The sequence below is a fragment of the Trichechus manatus genome, unplaced genomic scaffold, assembly GCF_000243295.1.
Source record: "Trichechus manatus latirostris isolate Lorelei unplaced genomic scaffold, TriManLat1.0 scaffold00016, whole genome shotgun sequence".
Lineage (NCBI taxonomy): Eukaryota > Metazoa > Chordata > Mammalia > Sirenia > Trichechidae > Trichechus > Trichechus manatus.
This window is the reverse complement of record NW_004443952.1, coordinates 8,847,715-8,866,633: the sequence shown is the minus strand read 5'-3', so window position 1 is coordinate 8,866,633 and position 18,919 is coordinate 8,847,715. Positions and strand designations below refer to the sequence as shown.

The window sequence follows — 18,919 nt, the reverse complement described above, 5'->3', positions numbered from 1 at the left end:
TTCTCTAATGGGCAGCTACCACAAAAGCGCGCGGGCGCGCGCACACACGCGCACGCACACGCGCGCACACACACACACACACACCCAGAGCTATCAAATTAATCTATCAAAAGCTAGTTTAGTTTCTCTCAGCTCTTCTCCTAAATTTTAAGCATCTGGTAGATGCTCAATAAAAATAACCATGAAGGTTTAGGGCAAAAGATCCCTGTAATAGAAAAGTCTCCCTTTCAAGCAACTTTTCAACAAACAGGAAATTTCTCCAAAGCAAGAACTTATAAATGCTACTTACAAAAGGAGGTTTGGAACTTTAATTTATGGTTTAGAGAAATGGGTGGTGACAGCAATGGGTTTGGGTATTTTTTGGTACGAGGACAGTGTTTCTCAAAGTATAGTCTATAGACCAGCATTAGCATCACCTAGGAGGTTGTGAAAAGTGCAGATTCCAGGCCCCACTCCAGACTTAGAATCTCTTGGGTGGGGTCTGGAAATCTGCATTTTAATAAGCTTCCCAGGTGGTTCTTAGGAACCCCCAATTTGATATTCACAGCACAGACTCCATGATCTGTATATTATACTACCCATTGCATGAGGGCCTCCATGCCTTTGGGGTCAGGAGCTCCTATAGGAGAGATTAAATGATCCTACATGAGTTGGAATTGACTCGACGGCAATGGGTTTGGTTTTTTGGGGGTTTATCATGTACCCATAACCTCTCTGCTGGTTCTGGGGCAAGTTCCAGTTTCTTGTTTGCAAAGCTCTTCATATCCTGGCCTCAAGTGGACCTGCTGCTGGCTTTCGCTTCTTTCCTCGGATATGGTTGGCCAAATTAAATTGTCCACACAATTTTGTCTTTGTTGGGAATAGTGCCTTCTCAGTTGGTCCCCTTGTTTGGGACAGCCCTCTGTGGCTTTCTACATGTCACTCTGAATGCTCACTGAAAACCTCTTTTGTCTTCACCAGTCATCCACTTTAGAAGTAGTGGTGTTATTTTAGGCAGGGTTTGAGATGCCATATAGAATAAAGCCCTGATTGTATTAAAGCCCAGAAGAGGATAAGCAGCTAACACAAACATGAAGAAGCCTGAAGCGCACGCTGTACCAGGGGACAGAGACAGAATGCTTTGTTGTGACTCTGCTTTGTTTCTGAGGTCTCAGAGCACTCATGTAAAGCCCTGACAGGTTGTTAGTGAGGTTTACAGACTCTCGAGTTATCAAATCAGCCAAATTCTGGGTTCCAGTGGCTGTGTCTCCTGAGAGGTATCAGCTTAAGTGCCCAAGATTCCCTATAGATTGGAGGACGCCATGTTGTGTCTTGGGTTCTTGGGGCATCGAGGACCTCCTCCCTACCCCCATTCATATACATCATGTACATTCTTCCTCACAGCGCAGACCCAGAATTCCAAACTTCCCTCCATACATTCCAAACAAATGCCACAACCTTCTGCTCTAATACAGAAACTTCCCATTTCCCCCTCACCACCATGCTGCTTTAAAAGCTTTTAGTAGAAGCATAGTCACAGGCTCCGGGACAATTATGTTATTTCAGTCCACCACAAGGAACACTAAAATACAACAGGAAATGGTGAATATGAACGGGAAGCCCTGGGCTAAAGATGAATGGAGGAAACTTTATATCAGAATGTTTTCCGTAAATGTTCACTTTCTTCAGGTTTTTTTTTTTTTTTTTCCACTTTCTTTAGTTTTGATGACTAGCCACTGGATCATTGTGGCCAAATACCATTGACCAACCAGGAAATTGGAAAATAAATAAATAAACTGTTTTAGATGGCCTTTCAGGGACTCTAGTTCCTTTCGTGGAGCTCTGGTAGTGCAGTGGTTTAAGCATTTGGCTGCTAACCAGGAGGCTGGCAGTTCAAATCCACTGCTGCAGCTTGGAAACCCTATGCAGTAGTTCTACTCTGTCCTGTAGCGTCGCTGAGTTGAAATCGACTTGATGGCAGTGGGTTTGGTTTTTGTTTTTGGTTCCTTTTGTGAGTGTGTGTGTGTGCACATGTGCATGCGTGCACACGTGTAGAAAAATGGTACTCTGACCCAAACTGAGCAAGTGGAGGGGTTTGAAGTGCGGCATATTTAATTATGAAAACTCTATGATGATCATTTCATAAAACGGTAAAGAAAACCTGACCAGACAGGGAAAGGAAGGGGACTGACCTTTAGGGAGCCCCTATTCTGTGCCAGCATATCCCTAGGAACATTACATACAGAATGCTATTTAATTCTCACAACCACTCCAGAAGGTTATTATTACCAGCTCCCCACTGTCCTCCTTGTCAGAACAGGAAACAAGTTCATTGAGGTTAAATCACTTGCTCATCATCCCCTACCTTGTAGTAACTATGCAGGAATTCAAATGCGATCTCTTTTCCCTGTCCCATCATGTCCTGAGGAGAAGGCTGTGTGGAGTCATAATAAAATAAGATCTCCAAGGTGGCCTTGTTGTTAAAATAAATAACACCAATTCGATAAGAAATGCCTACATTATAAACTCTAGAACACTCATTTCAGGTTATATTAGTGCTCTTTATTTTAACGCTAATTGAGAACAGATAATGGGCTCTATACTATTTGTAAGCAGTCTTTGAATATAAAAGCATTAACAATTTTACCCAACTCCATGAAGACCAAAACCAAACCAAACCAGTGCTGTTGAGTCAATTCCACACAGTAACCCTATAGGACAGAGTAGAACTACCCCATCAGGTTTCCAAGGAGCAGCTGGTAGATTCGAACTGCCAACCTTTTGGTTAGCAGCCACGCTCTTATCCACTGCGCCAGCAGGCGCCACCAGGGCTCCTCATGAAGACCAGAAGACTGGAATTCTCATGAGGTAGATGCAACATTTGAAATGTTCTCAGTGCCCTCTGAATCCTATTCTCTCCAACCAAGGGAGACCCATGTGGGGGCATGGGGAAATAAAATATAGCTTGAGGACTATGGGCCCCACCCTATAAATTACACCAAGGACTATAAGGGGAGGTATGTCTGGCCATCCACTTCTGAAAAATCAGCCATTGAAAATCCTATGGAGCACAGTTCTTCTCTGACACACGTGGGGTCACCATGAGTCAGAATTGACTCAGCAGCAACTGGTTTTTACTTAAAGCTCAGTGAGTCTGAGTTATATTTTGTATTGGCTTCAGATCTCTGCTTGTTTCTTCTACTGAAGAATAACTTGTTTCTAGATAAAACTGTGGTAGAGACTATAGTGAATCCTAACATCAAGATTTATCCCCAACTTTTGGTGGGTTAAAATGAGACAAACCTAAGGAGTTTGGGGAGAGGTAGGAAAAAATATGCTCCCTCACAACGAGCCACTCTACCCATTACTTTGCTATCATCATCTGATCTTGCTTGGACTGATGATCCTCTAATGATCTGACCCTAGAAACAGAAGCTGCAGACACAGGTAAGGTGGGAAAAGGAGGTGAATTTACACCCTAAAGTGCAAATTAATGACTGGACTACCTCTACTCTGCTAGCAAATAAAGCTGAGAATCCAACTCTGCCAAAGGGCTGGAAAGGAAGCACAAATACATGAAAAATAACATGAACTTCACAGTTCTTTCAAAAGGCTGCTTAATCAAGATGCACATTTAACAGGCACGTATCATTTGTAGCACTCCCACTCTCTCTCATTTACTGATGCTTGGCCTTCTGAGGTTTAACTTTACATAAGCCCAGTTGAACTGTAGAGGCAGGGTGGCATCAGGATATCAGCATGAAATTTGAAGAAACCCTACACTGCCTCCTCGAATTCCTCTCCAGGTTCTCCACCTGATGTTCTGTCTCTTTTGAGCCTCATAGCCCTTTATGCCATTATGATATGCGTCGTAATTCCTTCTATTTTGGGTTATTCCTGCGCGAGTCTCAGGGGCCAGAAGATCCTGCCTCGTGTGTATGCCCCAAAGCCCCCAGCCCCAAGCGTGGCTACCCGTGGACGCATCAGTCAATGAGGCTGAAATGAAACTGGATTCTCCAACGTCTTTTTCCACCTCTGATTTCCGTTAAACATTTGCTCTGAGGTCTCCGCGCAACCTCCACAGAGCTGGCTTTTGCCAGGCGAGGTTGGACTCTCGGAGGACGGCGGCCGTCGGCTCAGGGCGCACTTCCTGCTGGGCGGCGGGCGGCGGGCGGCGGGCGGGGGCGGAGCTGCCCTCGTCCCCTCCCCCAAACCCTCCGCATTCGTTTTTCCCGCCCCCTCCCGGGGCGACTGAGGCGCCGCGGGGGCGGGGCCGCGAGCGGGGTGGGTGGGTGGTGTGGCGGAGAGGGCTGGGCGCCTGGGGCGGAGGTGCGAGCGGACCCGCGGCTGGCTCGGGCGTGGAACTGGGACGCGCGGCGCAGAGCAGCCCAGCCCAGCCCAGCCCTGGCGGCGGAGACCAGCCGGCGGGAGGCGGTGGCTGCTCTTACCCGGGCCGGTGCAGGGCCTCCGACCTAGCCGCGGCCGAGCGGGGCCTCGGTCCGGGGCGCTGGGGTAGCCCGCCGCGGCGGACAGCAGGAGGAAGCGGCGGCCGCGCGTCCCGAGCGGTGCGCGCCATGTCGGGCGGGCCCCCCAAGGCCCTGCCGTCCACGGGGCCCCACTCCCTGCGCGACATGCCGCACCCGCTGGCCGGCTCCAGCAGCGAGGAGGCCGTGGGCGGCGACAGCACGCCCAGCCCGGACCTGCTGATGACTCGCAGCTTCGGCGACAAGGTGGGGCGCGCGAGGCTGGGGACCAGGAGGCTCATTCCATTCCCGGGGGGGAGGGAGGGATGATGGATCCGAAGCCAGCCTAGGCACGGGGCCGCGCCTATCCTGGCGCCCCTTCCCGGGGGCGGGTGTACCATCTCTCCTAGAACCTTCGGAAAAGGCGTCTCCCCTGCGGGGTCGCAGCTGCTAGGGGAGCGGCCAGAGGGGACGGTCTTCCCTGGCTGTGTCTGACCTCGAGCGCCGGTGACAGCTGGTGGGGACGGGTCCCGCTTGCGTGCTTGTGGCCGGGGGAGGGGGGCGTGTGTGTGCAGAGCTCGGCGCCTGTGTCCTGGGATAGGGTCCCAAGTTCCTCCAGGTGCATCCCTGAAGGCTGTGCTGCCGAATAACTTGTAGCTCTTCCAGTTTCCTGGGACTGCAAAGAAGCAAGAGTTAATGGTTTTCCATGGTAGGGTAGGGCAGCCCTGATTTTACTATGAGAGTCGTCTTTCTCCCCCATCAGTCATGGGGGGAGTGATCTTTGTTTGGGTTTGCTGTGTCCAGAGGAGTCACCTGACTTAGACCCCAGCCGGTGGCGGGGGGAGAGTCTCGTTGTGGTTTTCTGTCTGGGGCTTGTTTCACCACCAACGGCCTCCCACACTGTTAGGGTTTGGCAGAGGCTGGTTTTGTGGTTGATGTAAAGAAAGCTCGCCCTTTGGCCTTCTTTGTGAAGAAGGAGGCTCCGGCTTTTCTTAGAGCAGCACAACCCTCCTGCTGCTTTGAGAGACAGCAGAGCCTAAAGAGGAGCTAGGGGTTGCATGCCCTTCCCCCTTGGCCGTTTCAACTGGAGCGCGGGTGTGATGGGGGCTTGAGCGGTGATTGTATCATCGCTGCTCTTGCCACTTAGTCACTAATTGCAGAAATTAGAGTGCTCAGCGCTTGTGATCACGATTTCCTCCTCCTCCTAGTAAAATACTCAATGAAGTCGTCCTTGTCCCAGTACCAAATGGACTCAGGAGGCCCAACTTTCTTCCCGCCCCTTAGACAGAAGAGCATGCAGTACAGTAAAAATGAGTATGAGATAATATGACTTGCTGGCCTTGCATGAACCAGGGCTTCTTGAACCGGTTGGTTCTGGTTCGAACCCCTGCTGAGAATTTGCATTTCTAACAAGTTCCCAGGCATGCTAATGCTGCTGGTTAAGGACCAATTTTGAGAACCACTGCTCTACTACTAGTAAAGCAGTGGGTCTCAAAATTTATTATACATAAGAATCACCTGGGGATCTTGTTAAACTGTAGATTCTGATTCAGTATATCTGGGTTGGAACCAGAATGAACCAGTTGGAAGCCCTGCACTGAACACTCAGAATAGCTAGGGAAGGGGGCTTCTTGAGAGGGGTCGTGGAAGCAAAGAGTGGGAGTAAACCATTAGGAGCGAGGAAACTTGAAAAGCTAATGAAGTCAATGAATTGAGCAGCCCCATGTGTGTAATGGGCCTCTTTGTGATTATTTCTGTTTATTTTATAGATTATAAACTATGTGAAGGCTTATGTCATTTGGAAATACTTTGCCCGTATTTGACATCCAATAAGTAATTGTTGAATGCGTGAATGAATAATTTGTTGCTTTCTTATGGACAGAAAAATTGGTTCTAAATGAATGTAGACTGTAGAATAGAATAGGTTAAACCTTCCAATTTCTTGGTTCTGGGTAGGATAGTGAATTAATTATCTATTGCTGTGTAACAAATTACCCCAAAATTTAGCACCTGAAAATAGTTTCTGTGGGTCAGAAATCAGGGTGTTCAGAGTTCTAACTCAGGGTCTTTCCAGAAGTTGCAGTCAAGCTGTTGGCTTCCAGTTCCAGTCCAGTTGATTCTGACTCATGGTAACTCCATGTGTGTCAGAGTAGAACTGTGCTGCATAAGGTTTTCAGTGGCTGATTTTTCAGAAGTAGAGAGCCAGGCCTTTCTTTTGAGGCACCTCTGAGTTGACTCTGATTCAAGGTGACCCCATGTGTGTCAGAGTAGAACTGTGCTCCATGGGGTTTTCAGTGTCTGATTTTACAGAAGTGTATCACCAGGCCTTTCTTCTGAGGTGCGTCTGGGTGGACTCCAACCTTTCAGTTAGCAGCAAGCAAGCGTGTTAATCATTTGCACCACCCAGGAACTCTGCTGTTGGCTAGGGCTGCAGTATTCTGAAGGCTGGATTGGGGGAAGATCCCCTTTTAAGCTATTGTCAGACCTCAGTTTCTTGCTGACCTATGCTTGACATGGCAGCTGGTTTCCCACAGAGCAAGTGATCAAGAGAGCAAGTGTCTGACACTGAAGCTGCCGCTTTTATAACCTAATCTTGGAAGTGACAAGTCTTTGCCATATTCTGTTGATCACCAACCAACTCTGGTACAATGTGGGAAGAGGGTGTGACTACCAGGAGGCAGGGGTCATTGGAGCCATCTTGGAGGCTGGCCACCTCAATAGCTATTTTAAATATTTTTGTAAAGTCTGCTCTTGAAGGATACCTGACTCAGAAGTGTGGGCATTTTACGCAGAAGTACAGGGAAGATACATGCCCTTCACCACCAAGATATTGCCGGGGCAGGAAGTCAGGCCCAAGTCTGATTACTGCTAGCTTCCTTTACAGGGTCAGTTCTGTGAGTGAGACAGTCTTGGGGGCATTATTATTAATTATTGAATATTTAATAAGTCTCCTAACAGCTTTGGAGAGCATCTAAATGACACCATTCCCAAGGGTCTGATTTATAGTAAGCCATTTTTCCTTAGAGGCTACACAATGTAATTTCTTTCTCTGGCTGGGAGTAACATTTTCCTCGAGCCTTGGCATACACGTAAGTTCTCATAGCTCTGGAGAAATTTCTGTACAAGGAACATGTCAGAAGCCAGCAAGAAACAGAGGTGAGTTAGGACCAGTGGAGTCCTTCCCTTTGCCCAGTATTCTCTTGCTCAGGCTGGGAAGATTGTTGTTAGAGGGCAGGTAGGAAAGTTGAGTGCCACGGGCTGTCTTTGAAAAAAAGCCTGTTTTCTTGCCTTTTTGGAAACTGGGGTTGTGATCGTGCATGAGAGGGATTCAGAGTCAAGAGAATGAGGTTTGGCAGGTCCCTCATAGTGCAGAGTTATTATGCAGAAGGGAATTGCTTTCTCCAGGCCCAGGATGGTGCCATAAACAGGGAAGCTTTGTGTCTTGATCCAGCTGATGCTTCTGAATGGCCCCTGGGTGCTTGGGTGGGAGAGGAGAACAAATGTGATGGACTCTCTGTCCGTCAGTTTTTCAAATCATTCAAATCATGGTGTGATGGGATGAATCTTTTCTATCTACCAGAGGTTGCTGGGGTTAATTCTTTTCCTGTCAGCTAAATTCATCAGGACTCATCATTATATCCTGCCTCTCCACCTAAAATGTAAATAAATCACTTGGCCCATCTCCTTTTTTACTTTCATCTGTAGATTGCTCTGGGCTGCTTCTTCCCTGACTCAGCCTCTAGCTTCTGCAGACCTCCCAAAGCTTAACTTCAAGCCCCCTCAAGCCTCATTCCATGGTTAACACACTTCCCCACATCCTCAACTTCTTCACTGAACTCTTGCCTCTACTTCCTGACCAATAGGACACCGCTTCCCCTGAAGTCTTCACAATGGAGGTGTCTCTTCCTTCTGTACTCCACTTATATCAGGGTCAGGAGATGGCGGGTTAGCGTTATTCTCTTTCTTCATCTTTACAAACCAACCTCTGCTCCTTTGAGGCTCATGCCAGTTTATTCATTCAGCAAATATTTGAGTGCCTGCTCTGAGCCAGGCACTGTTCTAGGAACTAGGGATTGATCAAGTGAATAAACTGGTCAAAGACTCCCGCCCTCCTTGAGTACATTTTAGTGAGTGTGTACTGTGTTAGGTAACATGCTGTGGAAGAAAGAAGAAATAGAACAGAGGAAGGGGGTTCAGGATCACTGGCTGGGAGGAGGGGGTGTGGGTAGGCCTCGCTGAGAGGTTGAGATTTGAGCAGAGACTTGAAGGAAGCTGGGGATATAGCAGGCAGATGTCTGGAGAAGAGTGTTCCAGGCCAGTATGACATGGCAGAGAGAATAATGGAGAGTTGTGGGGCTGACAGCAGAGAGGGGAAGTGACCAGATCAGGTAGGGCCTGGTAGGCCATCCTGAGGACTTTGGCCTTTACTTTGAGTAACATAAGGGAGTCATTTCGGGGTCTTGAGGGCATGATTTGACTTATGTGTTGAAAAGGCTATTGAATTGAGAATTACTTTGAATTAGCCAGAATTTAGCCAAAATTCTTTTTAGTTATGAGTCAAAAAACTGAACTCAAATTGACTCAAGTGCTGGTAGGCAGCACTTGATCCTGTCAAAAAAAATCTACCAGCTCACATTATTGAAAAGTCTCAGTTATTTTGGCTTCAAGAATGGCTGGAACTAGGTATTCAAATGATGTTGGGAACCTGTCCCTTTCCATCTCTTGGCTTTGCTTTACTTCTTGTTGGCTTCATTCTCAAGCTAGGGAAAAGATATGTTCTACAAACAAGCTTCACAACTTCAGAATGAGAGCACTTCATTCCTGAGCATTCCGGCAAAAGCCCTGGGGTGGTGTCTCATTGGTGTAAATCGGGTCAGGCTCCTAAACCAATCCTTGTGACTGATTGCCCAGACCGGGATCAGATGTTCACCTTTGAGCCAGGAAAAGGGAATTTTTTATTGGTTTTAATTGTGAAATATGCATACAAATATACATACAAAGTTTTAATTGTGAAATGTATCTGTAGACCTTAAAGAATAAAATATATCTCTACAGTTTAACAAACAGTAAATGAACACTGATGTTCCTACCTCCCCAGATTAGGATCTAGAATATTACTAGTGTTTTGGAAACCCCTATGTGCTTGGGGAGGAGAGAGGTGGCTTCCAAAGCAAAATCAGGGCATTGTTACCAGAAGGAGGAGGAGTGAATGTTAGACAGGCAGAAACAACAAATGTCCACTACAGAGCTTGCACTGCCTTTTTCTTCTGTGTCATTACTAACTTCCCTGCTTCTCACTCTCATTCATTAAAATCTTTAGAGCCCAATTTACTGTCTTCTCAAATCATGCCCTCATCTTGGGGGACTTAGCCATCTACATGGCTGATTGGACAGCAATACTCTGAAACTATCAGTTTCTTGACCTTCTTATCTCCAATCACCTTCACCTCCAACTTTTTTTTTTTTTTTTTTTTACAATTCAGCTTTTAGAATTCCGCTGCCCTCTCCCATGGCCACACCCTTGCATTTTAGTACCTAGAATTACTCCAGCTCTGACATAATGCCGTCAGATAAGGTCGTCTCTTGCCTTACTCTCCTGTCTCTCCGGGTCTGACCTCTGTCTCATAACCCTGTCCTGTGCTCACCTCCCCCAACCCGGCTTAGATTCCATGGCCCATTGTGTCAGTCATCAGTCGCTCTTGCTGCAGTCTTTAACACAGTTCCCTTGCTCTCTTTTACGCTTACCTGGATCATTCCATTTGTTCATGTCTTTTGCCTACACCCAGGTTGTGGAGGCACTGGAGGGAACATCACACCACTTTGAAAATTGCTGCCACTGTAAATTTTCAAGCTCCAACCACTGATGGGTCCTCAGTGGTGCTGGGCACTTCTTTCTTTCCTCAAACCAAAAAAACCAAACCCGTTGCCATTGAGTCGATTCTGACTCATAGCGACCCCATAGGACAGAGTGGAACTCCCCCCACCCCCCATAGGGTTTCTCAAGAGCAGCTGGTGGGCTTGAACTGCTGACCTTTTGGTTAGCCATAGCTCTTAACCACCGCACCACCAGGGCTCCTTCTCTCCCCAGCAGGCTCCCATTCTGCACAGTGGCTGATCTGAAGCTTTTCTCTTTCTACCCTGCTGCTCCACTCGCCTCTTCTGCTGATGGCCTCATTTTCTACCTTAGAGAAAACAGAAGCCACCGGAAAAGAACTCCTTTAACATCCTTTCTCCAAACTACAAAATAATCGGAATGTGTGGCCATCCTTACTTTCTAGCCCCCTTTACAGTAGAAGAGATTCTTAAGCTGATCCTGCCCCTTCTGGCCTCTCAGAGACCCTGCCTATTTGTTGTCCTACCTTACTTCTGTGTCTTCGAGCTCTCCCTCCCAAAAGGCTCTTTCCCATCAACATGTCAACTTGCTCAAGTTGTTCTCATCTTTAAAACAAAGCATGAGTGAGGAAAATTGCTTGGATAGTTCCTTCTTCCCATCTTGTGCCCTGTTTTGTTACTTCTCTTCACAGCCAAACTTTTGGAAAGAAAGGTGTGCTACTCTTGACTATACTACCCTCTGGTTTTCTCCTCAGCCTACTGCTTCCCTGTTTTCTGACTTTACTATTCACAGAGCCTAGTGACCCCCCCATTGCTAAATCCAGTAGACAGTTCACAGCCCTTCTCTTACCTGACCTCTTGGTAGGCAACCCTTGATCCTGTTGAGTACCTACCCACCTGCTTGAAACACTCCTCCCTTGATTTCATGTTTTAGAGTGTGCATTCTGGAGCCAGATTACCTGGGCTTGGAGTCCACCTCTGCCACTTACAATCTTGATAGCGGCAAATTATTTAACCTCTCTGTACCCAGTTTCCTCATCAAAAAGGATAGCAGCAGCACCTTCAAATAGGGTTGATATAAAGATCTAAGTATGAAGTGAGTTTATACTTAGAGTGGGTGGCACTTGATACATTGTGAGCCTTTAATAAATGTGAGGTTGTTATTATCTCTTGATATTGTACTCCACATCTTCTGTATTTTTGCCTGTTCTTTGTCAATTTTTATATCAGTTGAAGTCCAATCAGGGAATACAAACCACTCTAGGTATTTCAGACTGAGAGAATATAATGTAGGGAATTAGTTACATAGCTAATGGAAAACTTAAGAAGCCAAGCAGAGGACACTGAGGCAACACAGAAGTTAGCAGTAGCTGGAAGCAGCTGTCACCCTCAACTGGAGGGTCAATGGGAGGAGGTGATGTTAGCAGAACCCAGGAGATTCTGTGGGAGCTAGAACCATGCCGCAGCTGCTCAACAAGAGCTGGGGCTACAGAGGGAGGGAGCCCTGGAGAGGAAGCAGCTGCTGCTAAGGGACACCATCTGAACCAGAGAGAAGGGGTTGCGGGGAGGGAGAAATAGCCTGGCTTCTCTCCTCATCCTGTTTTCCGGTCGTCCCTCAGCATCTTTCATGGGCTAAACCTACCAAGCCAGGAGGCAAATGAGCCTGGGAAATGTAGTTCCCTGTGATATGAAGCAGGGCAGAAAAAGATGGGGAATGGATCTGAGAGCATACAGTGAAATGACTGGCATAGTTTCCTGAGTAGGTTTTTCTGCCTGTCCCTTAAATACTGCTGTTTCTTAGAGCTCTGCGTAGGCCCTCTGTTCTTCACTTTAACCATTCTTTCTGGGTCATCTTAGCCTTTGGCTTCAAGGACTATTTGCATATTGCTGTTTCCTGAGTCTCTTCTAAGTATCACTCTTTCTCTCTTAAGCTTTAGATCTGGATATTTAATTGCCTTCTGAATGTTTTAATTTTGTCACATAAAAACCTCAGATTCAACACGTCCAGAGCTGAACTCATGACTGCCAGTGTTTCTCCTGTCCTCTCTAGCCAACCGTGCTTCTCCTTGGCTCCCTGTCTTGGTGAATGGTGCTGCCCACCCTCACATTGCTCAAGTCAGAAATCCAACCATTGTTTCTGATTCTTCCCTGCCTGTCATCCCATGGATCCAACAGACTGTGTTCTGTGGCTTCTCCCTCCTCAGCATCTCTGGCATCCACCTACTTCTCTTCAGCCCCATGTAAGGACTTTGGCACAGGCCTTCATCATGCTGGGATCACTATTGTCTTCTAACTGGTCCTCTGACCATGATAATGCTTCCCCCTATCCATTCTTCACATGCAGCCAGAACCATCTTTCTAAAATTCAAATATGGTGATGTCACTTTCCTGCTTAAAACCTTGCATGGCTTTCCTATTAGCCTTGGAGGTGCGCAAGACATTGGTCTCTGGGATTTTGTATGTGCTCTTCTTTTCACTGGGATTCCCCTCTCTTTCCTTTCACCTGGCTCTCTCCTACTTACCCTTCAGGTCTCAGCTTAGACCTTTCTTCTTCCAAGGAGCGTTCCCTGATGTTACCTATTTATTTCCCCCATCAAAGCATTTATCACACTGTAGTAGAATTTTCTGTACACTTACCTGTCTCTCCCACTAACCTCAAGCACTACGAGGGACTATACCTACTTAGTGTCCTCAGTGTGCCTAGGAAAGGGCCTGGTATGGAGAAGATGCCCTCTAAGTGTCTGCTGACTGAATGAATAATGTAAGAAAAAATCTCCCCCTGGAAGTCAGATGTTCTTCTAGGAGCAACAAATTGCCTAGTTCCAGTTGAGTCTCTGGGTCTCATCTCTCTGTGTTACCACCACTATAGGCTTGTGATTTGAATCAGATTCTAGTCCCCTCACTATAAATGGAATTTCTGCCATAGGCACAGCATTGTGGGACACAAAGATGAATGAGCTTTGGGGCTTGCTTCCAGAAGCTTTTTGACTTGTTGGCAAATCCATATAATAAATATTCTACAGTATAGGGCATGAGTTGATGGCTATAGTGGGCATCTCCTGTTTGCCCAGCATCCTTTCCTTTGGAAAACCACCCAGACTCCATTTCTGGTGATTCTGGTGAGGCTGGCAGTCATTTTGGAACACTGCACTGTCCACCCTAGGGATGGGCATATGGTGTATGTTGGTCACTGAGCATATCCTCAGCTCCCCTGTCCCAGTGTCTGGTCCAGGTGCCAACATCAACCCTAGCAGAGCCAATCAGTCCCCTCTGAGATTTGCTAGATGAATGCTGGGGGAGAAAGGGTCTTTCTTTCTGTTAGATTATAAACCTTTGGATATGGGCTTGGGGCAAGTCAAGCCAACATTCCCTGCAGTGTGGAGCGTGGCTGCTTAAGAATGAAGCCAGAGAGGAAAGCAGAGCTAGGAGAGGAAGAGCGGGACAAGCCCTGAAGGTCATTTGAATTCTGGATCCAGCTGTGCCAGCTGGCCTCTCTGGTTACATGAGATAATGAATTCCCTTTTTTGTTTTTTACACTGTTTTAAATTTGGTTTGTCGCTTACAACAAAGAAAGATTGACCAGTACATTGACCTTAAAATGTGAAGTGAAAATTGAGTATTGAGTAGGGGTGTTTAACTGCTGTTGGTCAGTCCCACGATGGGGGCGGGAGGGAGGCAGGCATTTGTCTGCCAGTCAGCCAAGGTGGTGGTAGAGGTTGGTTTTTCACCAGGTCCTCGAACATTTGAGGAGGCTTTCAGGTGTGTGTGTGAGGGGGAGGGGGACTGGATGGGAAACAGCATCACAGCTGAGGGAAGAGCTTGAGCACAGGTCCTGAGATAGAAAAACCCTGTACCTGATGGAGGAGGATTAAGTGGGATCATGTGTCAGGAGTGGATCCTGAGTGCCTAGAGATGGGGATTAGTGAGCGAGGAGGTGGGAAGACAGGTCAGGAGGAGCCTGGAGGCTGCTTTGACTGCTCTAAGGTGGAGTTGAGCTTTTCTTCTCTAGACACTAGGCAGAGTCTTTGAGCCCGGGAATTGTGTGATCAGAGCTTGAAATGGAGAGAGACTGGTAGTGAAAAAGGTAAGATAGGAAGGTCTTAGCATGGTTTAGGCTGGGGTTGTTGGCTGGGAGAAGAAGTATTAGAAAATTTAAAGATGACTAGTTTTGGTGCAGTGTGGATGACTGGTTGCCTAGTCTAGGAGGCTGGTGCTATGTGGTGCTTTCAGTGAGAGAGGGAACACAGACTGGAGAGCAAGTGTGAGAATGAAGTGTAAAGATGACTTGGATGCAATTTAAAGTAATGGGTTTGGGACGGGTTATCTGAACTTCACTGTTGAAAGCCTACTCAAATCTCAAGACTTAGCCCAAATGTGGCCTCAAGAAAGCTCTTGCTTACATATTGATGTATTGCAATAGAATGTGAAAAATACTAAATTATGTATTTATTAGCTCTGCGCCCTTGGGTAAGTTTCTTAACCTTGTAATGCCACATTTTTCCTGTATCTAAAGTTTGGATTATTTTACTGGGTATTCTGAAGATTAAATGAATGTTTTGAATAATGTTTGGAATGGATTTAAGTACAAGTAGTTTACCTGAGAGGTAAGGAAACAGCATTAGAGGAGAAGGAAAGTGAGACAGGGAAGAGAAGGCAACCCGTAAAGGATACGTTACCAAGCCAGTTTCCATGGAGGATTGTTGTTGTCGGCTGCTCTGGAGTTGGCCTCCAACTCATGGCAACTCCATGCTACCTGGTCCTGTGCTATCCCCATGATTGATTTGTGGATGGGACCATCGTGATCTATAGGGTTTTCATTAGCTGATTTTAGGAAGTAGATTGCCAGGCCTTTCTTCCTAGTCTGTCTTAGTCTGGAAGCTCCTGTTCAGCATCATAGCAACATGTCTCCGCTGACAGGTGGTGGCTGTGCATGAGGTGCATTGACTGGGAATTGAACCTGAGTCTCCTGCATGGAAAGTGAGAATTCTACCACTGAACCACCACTTCCTTCCAAGGATAGCAGGAGTTTAATCCTGCGCAGGAAACACTGGAAGCCTGTAAAGAACACATGCCTTGGTTATCCCTACCCTGGGATAAGGGAACTGAGGTCTTCAAACAGCAGTTCTCTTAGGTCACTGTTTAAGGGCTGCTTGCACTGGGGCACTGATATCCTAAACACTTCCAGCCTGCTCCATGGGTGGGCCAAGTAGGTTCAGCAGCCAGGGGAAGCAGTCAGGCAAAGAAATGCAGGTGCTGGCAGTTGGAAGTCAGGCCAGTGTGCACTGAAGTGATCAGGGCAAGGGGATATGGGTGGGGTGCCTGTAGCATCCATTACAGTTATTGTGAAAATTATGTACATGGAAATAAAGTAAGGAGTGACCATATTTAGGAGGATGGTGGTTTTTCCAGAGGAGGTAAGTTTGAGCTGGAGGAGGAAGGAGGAAATGGACAGAGGAAGGAAGAACAACTTGGGCAGAAAGGCCAGCATGTGCCAAAGCTTGGAAGTGTCAGGTGATGCACAGATGGCATGTGAGGGGGTTGGTGAGCAATGAGGCTGGAGAGGTAGGTGGTGGCAAATTATGGTAACGGCTTTATTCTTGCCAATCAAGTGTTTAAACAGGGGAGAATCAGGACCATATTTGTGGTTAGAGAGGTCACTGTGATTGAGTCCTTAGCAGGGATTGGGTGGGTAGAATCTGTAGCAGGGAGTCCAGGGAGAAGACTCTTAAACAGCAGAAGCCTGGGGGAGGAAGTGTCATAGGACTTTGACTCAACTGGATTCAGGGAGTGGATTGGTCAGGAGTTTTGTTTGCAAATCATGGAAACCCAGCTTGAACTAACTTAGTATAAAAAATGAACTTTTTTATTGATAGGCTCACTTTAACCACAAGGTGAGCTGGAACCAGGGGTCAGAATGCTACTGAGTGTCTGCTTCATTCTCTCAGACGAGCTTTATCCATGTGGTGGGGCGTGTGGCAACCAGTAGCTCCCATCCCTCCTCTTTCATAGCTCTGCCTCCAGAGAGGAAGTAAATCTTTCTTCCCAGGGAAAAATCTCAGAGATACCTGGCTTGGGTCACATGCCCATCCTTAGACCAATGAACTGGGCCACGGAAGTGAAGTACTATGATTGGCCCAAATTGGCCCAGGAACTCCTGGGCCAATCAGCGAAGGCTGGGGGAGGGATCTGAAAGAGCGTGACAGCCCCCATTCCACTTACAGGTCCCAGAGAAGCAGAGAAGACAGAGAAACAGTGAAAGATCACTTTAGGAGAAACTCAGGAATCACTGGCTTTAGGGACTGGCTGAATGACGGTGGCAAGAATAAAACGGGAATTTGGAGAGAAGCATGTAAAAATTAAATATTTAAGTTAAAAAATTAATATGTGCTTTTAGCCTGTGAGCAGCCATCTAAGATACTCCACTGGTCTCGCCCCTTCGGGAGCAAGGGAGAATGACGAGAACAGGATACAAGGAAAAAATTAGTTCAAAGGACTAATGGACCACAGCTACCAAGGCCTCCACCAGACTGAGTCCAGTACAGCTAGATGGTGCCCGGCTACCACCACTGACTGCTCTGACCGGGATCACAACAGAGGGTTCTGGACAGAGCTGGAGAAGGATGTAGAACAAAATTCTAACTCAAAAAAAAAAGACCAGATTTACTGGCCTAAAGGAGACTGGAGAAACCCCGAGAGTATGGCCCCCAGGCACCCTTTTAGCTCAGTGGTGAAGTCACTTCTGAGGTTCACGTTCAGCTGGGGAGTGGACAGCCACATAAAACCAAATGGGACTAATGAGGCACAGCAGTCCAGGGACAAGGACTAGAAGGCAGAAGGGGACAGGAAAGCTGGTAATAGGGAACCCAACGTTGAGTAAGGACAGTGTTGATGTGTAGTGAGGTTGTTAACCATTGTCATAGGGCAACATGTGTACTAATTGTTTAATAAGAAACTATTTTGTTCTGTAAACTTTCACCTAAAGTGAGAATAGCAGCACAATTGGAAGAGCGTAGTCGATATCACTGAACTGTGTGTGTAGAAATTTTTGAACTGGTGTATCTTTGGCTACGTATATTTTCACCAAAAAAAAAAAAAAAGGGAGAGGGTTGACATGTTGTGGGGTTGTTAACCAATGTCATAAAACAATATGTATACTAGTCTTTAATGAGAAACTATTTGTAAACCTTCACCTGAAGTACAATTAAAAAAAAATTGCACTAAAAAAAATTAATATGTGCTTTTAAAAAAAATTGACATATAATTAATATTGCATTAAAATTCACCCTCTTAAGGTGTCCAATTCAGTGGTTTTTTAATATACTCACAAATGTGCAACCATTCCCACTACCTAATTCAAGAAGATTTTCATCATCTCAAATGGAACCTTGTGCCCATTTAGCAGTCACTCCCCATCTTCCCCTCTTGCTGGCAACCACTAATTTACTTTTTGTCTCTTTGGATTCTGGACATTTCATATAAATGGAATCATACAGTATGTGGACTTTTGAGTGTGGCTTCTTTGACTTAGCATAACGTGTTCAAGGTTCATCCATGTTGTAGCACGTATCAGTATTTCATTATTTTTTTATGGCTGAATAGTATTCCACTGTGTGAATATATCACATTTTTTTCTTTTTATTTTATTGTACTTTAGATTAAGCATTAAGCAGTTAGTACACATTTTTTATGACATTGGCTAACAACCCCACGACATGTCAACAGTCTCCCTTCTCGACGTTGGGTTCCCTATTACCAACTTTCCTGTCCCCTCCTGCTTTCTACTCCTTGCCCCTGGGCTGGTGTGCCCCTTTAGTCTTGTTTTGTTTTATGGGCCTGTCTAATCTTTGGCTGAAGGGTGAACCTCAGGAGTGACTTCATTACTGAGCTAGAAGTGTGTCCGGGGGCCATACTTCTGGGGTTTCTCCAGTCTCTGTCAGGCCAGTAAATCTGGTCTTTTTTTGTATGTTAGAATTTTGTTCTATGTTTTTTTCCAGCTTTGTCTGGGACCCTCTATTGTGATCCCTGTCAGAGAAGTCAGTGGTGGTACCCGGGCAGCATCTAGTTGTACTGGACTCAGTCTGGTGGAGGCTGTGGTAGTTGTGGTCCATTAGTCCTTTGGACTAATCTTTCCCTTATGTCTTTGGTTTTCTTCATTCTCCCTTGCTCCTAAAGGGGTGAGACCAGTGGAGTATTTTAGATGGCCGCTCACAGGCTTTTAAGACCCCAGATACTACACACCAAAGTAGAATGTAGAACATTTTCTTTATAAACTATGTTATGCCAGTTGAGCTAGGTGTTCCCCAACACCATGGTCCCCACAGCCTCAGCCCAGTAATTCGGTCCTTCAGGGAGTTTGGCTGTGTCTATGGCGCTTCTATGACCTTTCCTTGGACAAGTTATGCTGGCTTTCCCAGTACTGTGTACTGTCTTACCCTTCACCAAAGTTGCCGCTTATCTATTGTCTGGTTAGTGTTTTTCCATCCCCACCTCTCCCCTCCCTCATAACCATCAAAGATTGTTTCTTTTTGTGTGTAAACCTTTTCATGACTTTTTATAGTAGTGGTCTCATAGAATATTTGTCCTTTTGTGATTGACTTATTTCACTCAGCATAATGCCCTCCAGGTTCATCCGTGTTGTGAGATGC

At 46.4% G+C, this 18,919-nt stretch overlaps 1 protein-coding gene across 1 annotated transcript in view; it reads left to right on the top strand.

Moving 5' to 3' along the window:
* Window positions 1-4,341: 4,341 nt before the first annotated feature.
* The window catches only part of SNX30 (sorting nexin family member 30), a 124,743-nt gene continuing 110,165 nt past the window's right edge, over window positions 4,342-18,919 (top strand). The window contains exon 1 of the mRNA XM_004372156.2: window positions 4,342-4,709. Within this exon, the coding sequence (XP_004372213.1) occupies window positions 4,554-4,709 (156 nt within the window). The 5' untranslated portion in view covers window positions 4,342-4,553. The remainder of the gene's footprint in view (window positions 4,710-18,919) is intronic.